This window comes from Pteropus alecto, unplaced genomic scaffold, assembly GCF_000325575.1.
Source record: "Pteropus alecto unplaced genomic scaffold, ASM32557v1 scaffold113, whole genome shotgun sequence".
Taxonomy (NCBI): domain Eukaryota; kingdom Metazoa; phylum Chordata; class Mammalia; order Chiroptera; family Pteropodidae; genus Pteropus; species Pteropus alecto.
This window is the reverse complement of record NW_006433949.1, coordinates 713,374-722,516: the sequence shown is the minus strand read 5'-3', so window position 1 is coordinate 722,516 and position 9,143 is coordinate 713,374. Positions and strand designations below refer to the sequence as shown.

Genomic DNA, 9,143 nt, shown 5'->3' with positions numbered 1-9,143 from the left:
GCTTCTCTCCACTAAGTATCGGTAGCATTTTTGCCCCCATCACCATGGTTACTAAAAATGTCCTCATGAATTTTCAGTATGTCCTTGGAACCAGTGTTGCACTTGTTGAGAACCACTTTTGTTAAGTTCTGAAATGCTCGGGTCCCGTGATTAAAATCCCTGGAAGAGCAAACTGAAATGTCTAGCCAATAAATGATCGTCTTACTTTGCCCAAAGTATTGCTTTTAAAGTAGAAGGTTATCCTTAATTACCTTTTTCCACTCACTCATTAGTCCAAATATTTATAGAATGGCTGTCTGGCTCTTAGTTTCTCTCTCTGTAAAATGGATTTGATAATCATACTTAACCCTTATCTGGCTCACAGAACCATCATGAAGATTAAAGAAGATATAGGGCATTTAAAAGTAAACAGAAATACATATCAGATCTACAAAAGATTAATTATGATGAGGCTGGCACAAGCTAAGCACGCGACACATGTTAGCTTTTAAGATGTGTTCTCTTGTGACGGCTCAGAGAAACCACGTTTATTAGGGACCGACTCTATGCCAGGCACCGTGTTATATGCTTTCCTATTGCTATGCCGTGCTACTCTTTGCAAATGAGAACACAGGAAGCACACAGATTATTTGCTTGCTCAAGAGAAGACAGTGGGGAAGTGGACAGAAGCGCGTGTGTGTGTTGCAGGGGGGTTATAGCATTCATTCATTCATTCATTCATCAACTACTTATTGAGCACCTATTATGTGTCAGGCACTGTCCTAGGTTCTGGGGATACAGCAGTGAATAAAAGATACAAATCCCTTCCTTCGTGTACATGTTTAGCGGGAAGACACACAATAAACAAGCAAATGAGCAAATGTAAATGTCTTGAGGCCGGAGCAGAGTTTCCCTCTTGGATGAGGACGGCCTGGTGAGTGGACAGGGATGGGGATTCAGAGAGGTCGAGGGCGGGTCCTGCGAGTCTCTCGAGATGACTCAGATGGACCAGGGTGAGAGTGACGGACGTGGCGACCATTGATGACGTGTGAATATATTTTAAATGCAGGACTAATATCATTTGCTGACTGGTCGGATGGGGGTGCGTGTCAAAAAAATCGAGGAGGACTCACGGGTTTGGCCAGAGTACCCGGAAGGAGGGAGCTGCCATTTCTTGCGACGGGGAAAAACCAGGGGAACGAGACATCCTGGGCCCGCCCCTCCTTGTCAGCCCCATCTCCATCCTCCCTCTCCTTGTTCCCTTTCTTCTCTCCTCCTCCTTCTTCCCCTCCTCCCCCTCATCTCCTCCCACCTCCCTCCATCCTCCCCGTACCTTTTGGTACCAGTGCTTGACCAGGCGGATGAGGCTCTTGACCTTGGCTGGTCTCTGCTTCAGGAAGCTTCGCTGCAGCTCCGTGAAGCAGGAGGAGAACTCGCCCTCCTTCCCCAGACTTTCGCACTCTCGGATGAGCTTGACGTAGATTTGGGGGTCAGGTCTGTAGTCTTCGTGGATTTGGGAGTCAGAATAGTAGCTTCTCGGCACCTGACCTGTTAGGGACAAACCCTTAACTTTAAGGTGTCCGTTCTTCTCTAATAAGATTTGAGTCGCTCAGGAGAGACAAGCTCTGGCTGTGGCTATGGGTGTGGTGGGAAGGGCAGGGGGCTCAGAGTCAGGGGGCCTGAGGGCCATTCCCAGGCCCCTCTTCTCCCATCTCCGCTGTCATTGCCCCAGCCAGGCCACCAAGGTTACAGGCTCCTGGGGGATCAGCTGTCCTGGCTCATTTTGTGGTCGCTTCCCCGCTGCCCTCTCCCCTCCATCCATCCTCAGGGGCTTTCGGCCCCTCCCCCCCGCCACGCTGCTCTTTCCCGACCTCGAGGCCGTTGCCTGTGCTGTTCCATCCACCTGGCAAGCTCTTCCTCCCCTTCTCTCTCTCCCTCTTATTTTTGGTCACCATTTTGTACCCCGGCCCCCAACACAGGCCACGGCAACCGGGAGAGATTCCCAAGCTTTGTCATTTCGCAGTGCCTTTAGAGTTTTAATATTTTTCTTGCCGGGCCCCTTAGGCCAAAAAGAAATCCCTAACAGTTCTGTTTATGAAGTAGCTCAGTCTGTATAACTTAATAATAGTTGATGGCATGGTGTCAGATTTAAAATCTAAACTATTCCCCTGTGCGTTAGTTCATTGGAGTGTCTTGGGGTGCCTTGGTGCACAGTTTGGGGACTCAGATTTTTGAACACCTACTATGTGCCAGGCCCCGTGTAAGAGCTCAATGTAGATAATCGCTTAATACTTAAAATAATCGCATGACAAGGGGGGCGGTGACCTGGGGTGGGGAGTGGCTGACACTGGAAAATGGGTTTTTGCACTGTTTTTATTTTTTTTTCCCTTTAAAATAAAAATGAAAAGAGAAAAAAAAAAAAAACTGGTAAAACTAGTGTGGTTTTACCAGTTTCACCAATGTCGGACCGAACCTCTGAGAGGTTACGCTTCCTAGTTCAAATGTTTCTGCACATTAATTAGCCAGAGATCCCAACCCTCGGTCTAAGTTTCATGAGGCTTTGTCATTTTGGGGGGGTAAAAGATGAAATTAACATATTGATTTTATGCCAGATCTATGCTGTCTCATTTTTAGAAAGATAGAACACTTCGCCACAGGTGGAACTAGTCAGCAAGCCTGGCAAGCTTACTAAGTGTCTTGCTCCCAAATTGGGCCAATTTATTGTTTCATGTCACTTCTGTGGCCGATCAGACCTTCTTCATTCTAAAATCTCTTCCCCGCTTTGAAGGGAGGCTCTATTTTGGGAAGACCCTCAAACGGTGGGAGATCGCTATTCAGAAATATAAAAAGAGAGAGAAAGAGGCCCTGACGTAGGACAGAGGCTGAAGCCCCTCGTGTTTGGGGCACTCACCCAGGACATCAAAGGCAGGCAGGACATCAAACTCCACGTCACTGTGGAACAAGGGGGACCTGAGCACGAAGCCCAGGGCGCGGGGATTGTCCCATCTAGTATTCTGAACCTCAAACACCACTGCAAACTTATAGGTTTTTTGACAGGCTTCCAGCTGCCTCCTGATTTCCCGGATGAATTCTCCTCGGCGATCAAACTGCTCCTGAAAACTTCTGAGGTGGCTGAGGAAGACCACGAGGTCGGCATCGGATCGGCCTCTGAGGGTCGTGCCTTTGCCCGAGGAGCCGCCCTGAAACAGAGGAGGATGAGAGCGAGCGTTCGTTGAGAAGAGCCCCCCGAAACACAGCGATGAGAACCACCACTAACATTCGTGAGCCTTCGCCAGTGTTCCGAGCGCCTCGCCAGTCCTGGCTCCCACGATGTGCCCAGGGACTCGGCATTTCGGCACTAGTATTATTAGTTCCCACTTTACAGATGGGAAAACAGACGTTCAGGGAGGTTATAGATCAGCCCAATCACACAGCTAGTAGGTGACGGCGATGCAGTTCAAACCCTGGCTGCCTTGTTCGAGAGGCTGTGATCTTTACTCCTTGGCCTTCACTATCTTATATTGTTACATACTGCAGACCCGGCCCAGGGTGGGAAGTTTATTTAATCTGCACAGCCTTTTAAGGTATCGGGAATTATGGATGAGGATATTGAGGCGCAGAGAGGGTAAGTAACTCGCTCAAGTTTTAGCAGCCAGTGACTGCTACTTGCTTTCAAAACTTACACTCTTTTTAAAATTATTATTACTAAACTTACTGGGAGTAACACTGGTTCATAACATTATATAAATTTCAGGCGTACAGTTTTATAATACATCTGTATACTCTTGTATGTGCTCACCCCCCAAAGTCTAGTCTCCCTCCGTCTCCTTTTATTTGACCCCCTTTATCCTCTTCATCCTCCCTGCAACCCCATTCCCCTCTAGGAACCACCAAATCTGTCAAAACTTATCCTCTTAATCAGCTCATGATACTGCAGAGATGGTGAATCACCAGCCTGGCCACTAATTAGCCAATTGTTGATCAGAGCTGGGCCTCAGTTTCCTACCCCTGAAATAGACGTGGCCTAGGGTGGGGGTTCATGAACTTTGCCCGGGCATTTGTTAAACAATTAGAAGCAGGACTTCACCCCAGAGTCTGTTTTCACAAGCTGTGGTTATATGTTGGGTTATGGATACATCGGAAACCGCCGGCCCCGAGACCTCAATCTTTCACTCTCTCTCTGCGGAAGCTGTCGCCCATTCGGTCACCCCCCTCCCCACCCCACCTCCAGTCCAGCAGGCGGGCTCACCTTCACAACTTTGGACACCCGCACCTGGTGGGCCTCATGCAGGAAACACCTCTCCTTCAGGAAAGCACAGATGATTTCGATGGCTTGTTTGACCCCCTTGCGGAAAGACGTGTCTGGCAGGAGGTAGTTTTCGATGAACCTGTCCAGATCTCTAGCTAGGGTGTTGGAGAGATCCATTGCGAGGCTCGGTGGGCACAGAAGAGCCAGTGGCTGCAGAGCTGGCTCCAGGAGAGTGTCAGCCTCTCCCTCTTCTGCTGCCGAAGTCCCACGGCTGTGGGTTTCGTTTCACCAGCGATGGGAGGAGCTGTGCTTCTTGGGAGGAGCTGTGCTTCTTGGGAGGAGCTGTGCTTCTTGGCCAACCAAACATTTCTGAGATCTTGCAACAGTGGCTGTTCACCCAGCTTGCTCCTCTGCTTTCGGAAACTTAAACTCTTTGACCTTAACACCTGCTCTTTCCTCAAACTGTACTCTGAACACGTTGTTCTTTAATCCCCATTAGCACCTCACCCAAGGGACATCATAATTCAAACCCAATTTTCGGTTTCCTTCTTGTTTTCTGTTGCCGCTGTCGCTGACAAAATTGTTTTACGATCTCCTATGACTCTTACAGCAGTATATGCATATCACACACAAAAGGTCAGAAAAATCAAGAAGCATAAAACCCTATTCATAACCCTAAACTTCAAAGACTAACATTATGAACATTTGGATATACATCTGTTCAGCCGTTTTTCTACGTTACACACGCGCGTGTGGACACACACACACTCAGTTCTCTTTCCCCTTTTTTAAAAAAATGGCATCATCCTATACTTATTTCCTTTTGATGGATAGCCTTTATTTCTTACAGCAGTTTTAGGTTGGCAGAAAAATTGAAGAGCAAATACAGAGTTCCCTTATGTCTCTTCTCCTTCCACACAGTAATTTCCCCTTATTAAGCGTGGTGCATCTTACAAGCGATGAATAGCTATCGATACATTAACTAAGGTTCGCAGTCCCCATTCGGGTTTGCTCCGTGTTGTACATTGCAGAGGTTCGCCAAATGCATAATGTCCCGGACCCACCATTATGAAGTCACACAGAATGGTGTCACTGCTCTAAAATCCCTCTCTCTCCACTTCTCTGTTCCTCTCTGTTCAGATCTTTCTTTTCTAATCTATGCACTCAACGCAAAATATTTCCCTCTAAACACTGCTTTCATGGCATCCCACAGATTTAATTGTTTTTTTGTTGTTGTTGTTGTCAGCCAGTGCAAAATATTTTAAAATTTCTCTTGAGAATTCTTTGACCCATGGGTTAGTTAGAAGTGTGGTATTTAATCTCCAAACATTTTAGAATTTTCCAGAGTTTCCTTTCACTGATTTCTTGTTTAATTCCACTATGGTAGAGAGGCTCCTTTGATGAGATCTAGCCTTTTGAATGTGTTAAGGTTGTTTTATGGCCCAGAATGTGGGTCTGTCTTGGTGAATGTTCCATGTGAGGTTGAGAAGAATGTGTATTCTGTTTCTGTTGAAGTAGTGTATAGATGCCGATTAGCTATCTTTCTAAACCAGCTCGTCAATTAATTGACACTCCCCACTCCTGTATAACATGTAGACTTAGGCTTAAGGCAAACGGTAACCATGAAGGGATGGAGCATCTGTCTATGGAACCCTTGCTTTGCCCACCAGTTGGATTGTGTGTATATAAAAGATTCTGTTTGCTCCTAAATGCCTTTAAGGCAATTGTACTTGCTAATGAAATCTACTTTTGACTGAAGATATATATACATATAAACGGATCCAACATTAGTCAGGAAAGAGATGTGTCCTTAGGAAACCAACAATGAATTGTTTGGAAACATGCAATAAAGGCAAGTTTCAGACAACGTTGCATAGAAATAGATAACTGTAAAAGGCTGAGGAAGTAATTGGAAAAATCCATAATTATGCCCTCATGCCTTTGCAAGTGGCTTTGAGTTCTTGTTCCTTTGAAAGAAGAACAGGACTTTATAGACGGCTCATTCTTGTCTGTTTTAAACAAGACAGATCTTGCAGAATTCCAGTCAGGGCCCTGCCCTCGGCAAAAAGGTCTAGATCTTTCTTTACATCTGTGGGCCCTGGCAACCAAGTTAGAGGTTCATGATACTCTGACGTGCTGCCTATGGAGTCGAAGAGCCACAAGGAGACGTGACTTGCTCAAGGTCACACAGCAATATCGGGCCAGAGCCAAGCAAAATGCAGCCCCTACATGCATGCATGATGATTCCTGTGTGCACGGTGCTGGTATGCATTGTTCAACCTCATTAGGCCAATGCCCCTGACGAATTTAATCAAGCTGGGGAGACGCCGGCCTGGCAGGCTGCAGAGCGCTGCCTGTCGAATCCACTTGGCCACGAGCCCAGCTTGTACGGCTTTCACCAAGAACCTCTCCCTTCCTCGGCCTCACCTTTGTCAACCCTATGGGAGAGCTGACCTTGGCACCTTGGCCTCACCTCTTTGAAATATTTATTATTGTCCCCCTTTGCCAGGTGAGGAAACGCAGACTCGAAGAGGTTAGGCTCCACAGCTAGAAAGTGACAGGGTCTGGATGCCGGACATGGAGGGGTTAAAAAGCTGGTGTGCGGTATTGATCGGGTGCTCTCTACTACATCCTGTTGCCTCTGTTCTATTTCAATGGGGAAAAAAAGACGATAAGCAGCCAAGTCGGGTGTACCGATAATTATGAAAACTTTCCTTGTTTTCGTCTCCGCTCCTTTGGCATGTCTCCATGCCTGGAGAAGGAGATCGATCATTTGAGAGATGGAAATTAGGTTTCTTTTCGACTGCCCATGACTGACTGGTGGCGGCTGCCTAGACTGCTGTTTTGAGCGGATTCAGAGGCTGCTAGTAGGCTCTGGGACAGATGCCAAATTGATGAATGATGTCTGCCGAGAGCACAGGGGCAAAGGGTTGCTATAAGTATCTCCTGCCTTTTCTGGGAAGGCTGAATGGCCCTCATGGGCACTGCTTTCCACCTGGTGGCAGCTAGCTGAAGTGCAGCAGAAATAGGACTTCAGGGCAGTGTTTTGCAAAGTCACAATGGAGGCGGAAGCACAGATATCAAGCAGGAAATATTTTCAGATACACACCTTGTCCCCAGGACATAGCAGCGGGGGTGGAGAAATGGCAGGGAGAGAGCATGGGTAGTTTGGGGGGAAGGGTGGGGAACCTCCCCAGGTGATTCTAACATTGAGAACCACTCTTTTGGGGGTGAGAAAAGAAAATGGTCTCAAACTTGGCCTGGAAGAGAAGTTTCTGATCGGATGGAATTGACAACTGTTTCTGGGAAATAACCAACATCCCTGACAAACTGCCTCAGCACTTTTGGGGTAGATGATAGTGAGATGAAGAACCCATCTGGAAAGTTAGTTACCTACTCAGCTCACTTTCGGGGCCGTTGAGAATCTTGAGTGAGGGGCCATCTGCGAAGCCTCGATGCAGGATGGAAAGCGCTAGAATACAAAGGAGGTGTCTGATGATCTACTTCAGTATTAAGGGGTGGCGTTAAGAGCATTGCACGGGGAGTCCGACAATCGAGCTCCTTTTCTGGCATCGCATCCATGAGACGCTGGATGTGTCATTCCCCTCTCTGAGGTCTGGGTTATTCACCTGTTAAATGAATGAGCTGATTGAACCGGGCCCTGGACCAACTCTAGCATCTTTCAGCCTGACATTATCGGATCCCACAACCATTTCGGACTTTTCCCCAAGGTTGGGATAGCGGGCAGAAAATGAGATGCTGCCTGTTGGGTGGGCACCAGCCAAAAACACTCTTCTAAGGAGGTACAGGGTTGGCCAAGTCGCCCCGAGCCTACCTGCCCAAGATGAAACCCCCCCAGAGGGCAAGCTCCACGTAGGCAGAGACCACATCTTCCTTGTTCAACACCATATCCCCAGTGGCTGGAACATAGTAGATGCTCATCAAACGCTACTCAGGTGGCATCGTGGATCCTGGTGGGGAGAAAGAACTTCCAGAAACCAGAAAGGAAGAGTGCGGGCCACCAGTTTTCCTGGGTATTGCTACTTTATTTTTTGGCTACATCATCACAAAGAAAGGTGGATGGTTCTGCATGCACCGGAGGGCGTGTGTGTGTTCTAGGCAGTTACGTTTGTCGGGAGGGCGGAGAGAGCGTGCAGGCACGGTGAGCTTGCCACATGCTGATTCCAGTGCCAATACCAGCGTTGGGCTTGGGCGACACAGCCAGCATGCTTTCTCCTAAGGGCGAACCGTGGAAAGGAGGTGGGCTGAGAGTAGGTGCCAGGGGGCCTGACGAGGAGAGAGGGGGTCAGGAGGGAAGATGGCGGCCAGGAAGCTGTTGGGCATCTTGGGGAAGGGAGAGAACTTGATGGTCAGAAAATGGTCCTTCGAGGCAAGAAATCAGTGACTTTTGATGACTTGTGCAGAGAGCTGGGGGTGGAGAACATTGAAAGGGAAGGTTCCAAGGTGTTTAGAGAAAGTAAGCGTTTGAGTGTCCATCTGATGACTTCTACAGATAATTAGTGGGGCTTTGGACAGAGAGGGTGATTTCCGCAGCGGAAGACTTCATGGAAAATTGGGGGAAACCAAGTCTTTCTCACAGGGCACCGAAGACGCCCCGAACTCAACCTCGAAATTATAATGGTTGTCCTGTTTTTTTTTTCTACTTTTCCAACCAAATTTTTAGGAAAAAGACTGAAGAATTTATGATGCAACAAAAGCCTTTGGCATCAGAATCTGTCATTCTCTCAAGCTGTAGATTCTTGATGATGGTATTTTATTCTTCCGATACACTTGGCGAAGGGGGTACGAGGGAGAGACAGACTGAGAGACGGAAGGAAGCAGAGAGATTCGAGGCGATTCTGAGGGACGGTGTGGGAGTCCAGGAAGCGGAAGATCAGTGCGGGGCCGGGGGTCG

The 9,143-nt window shown here is 47.8% G+C and overlaps 1 protein-coding gene across 3 annotated transcripts in view; it reads right to left on the bottom strand.

The window, feature by feature from the left end:
* OAS1 (2'-5'-oligoadenylate synthetase 1) overlaps positions 1-4,524 on the bottom strand; it is a 12,274-nt gene extending 7,750 nt beyond the window's left edge. Inside the window, exons 1-3 of one of the 3 annotated variants that reach the window (XR_003045353.1) lie at positions 4,229-4,523; positions 2,891-3,179; positions 1,313-1,527 (exon numbers count right to left, since the gene is read on the bottom strand). Coding sequence is in view for 2 of the 3 variants with exons in the window: in XM_025044458.1 (XP_024900226.1) it covers positions 1,313-1,527; positions 2,891-3,179; positions 4,229-4,405 (681 nt within the window). In the remaining variant the exon portion in view is untranslated. Of the gene's footprint in view, positions 1-1,312; positions 1,528-2,890; positions 3,180-4,228 lie in introns of all 3 variants that reach the window. The other 2 variants (XM_025044458.1, NM_001290162.1) reach the window with 2 other exon arrangements.
* Between the last annotated feature and the right edge of the window lie 4,619 nt (positions 4,525-9,143).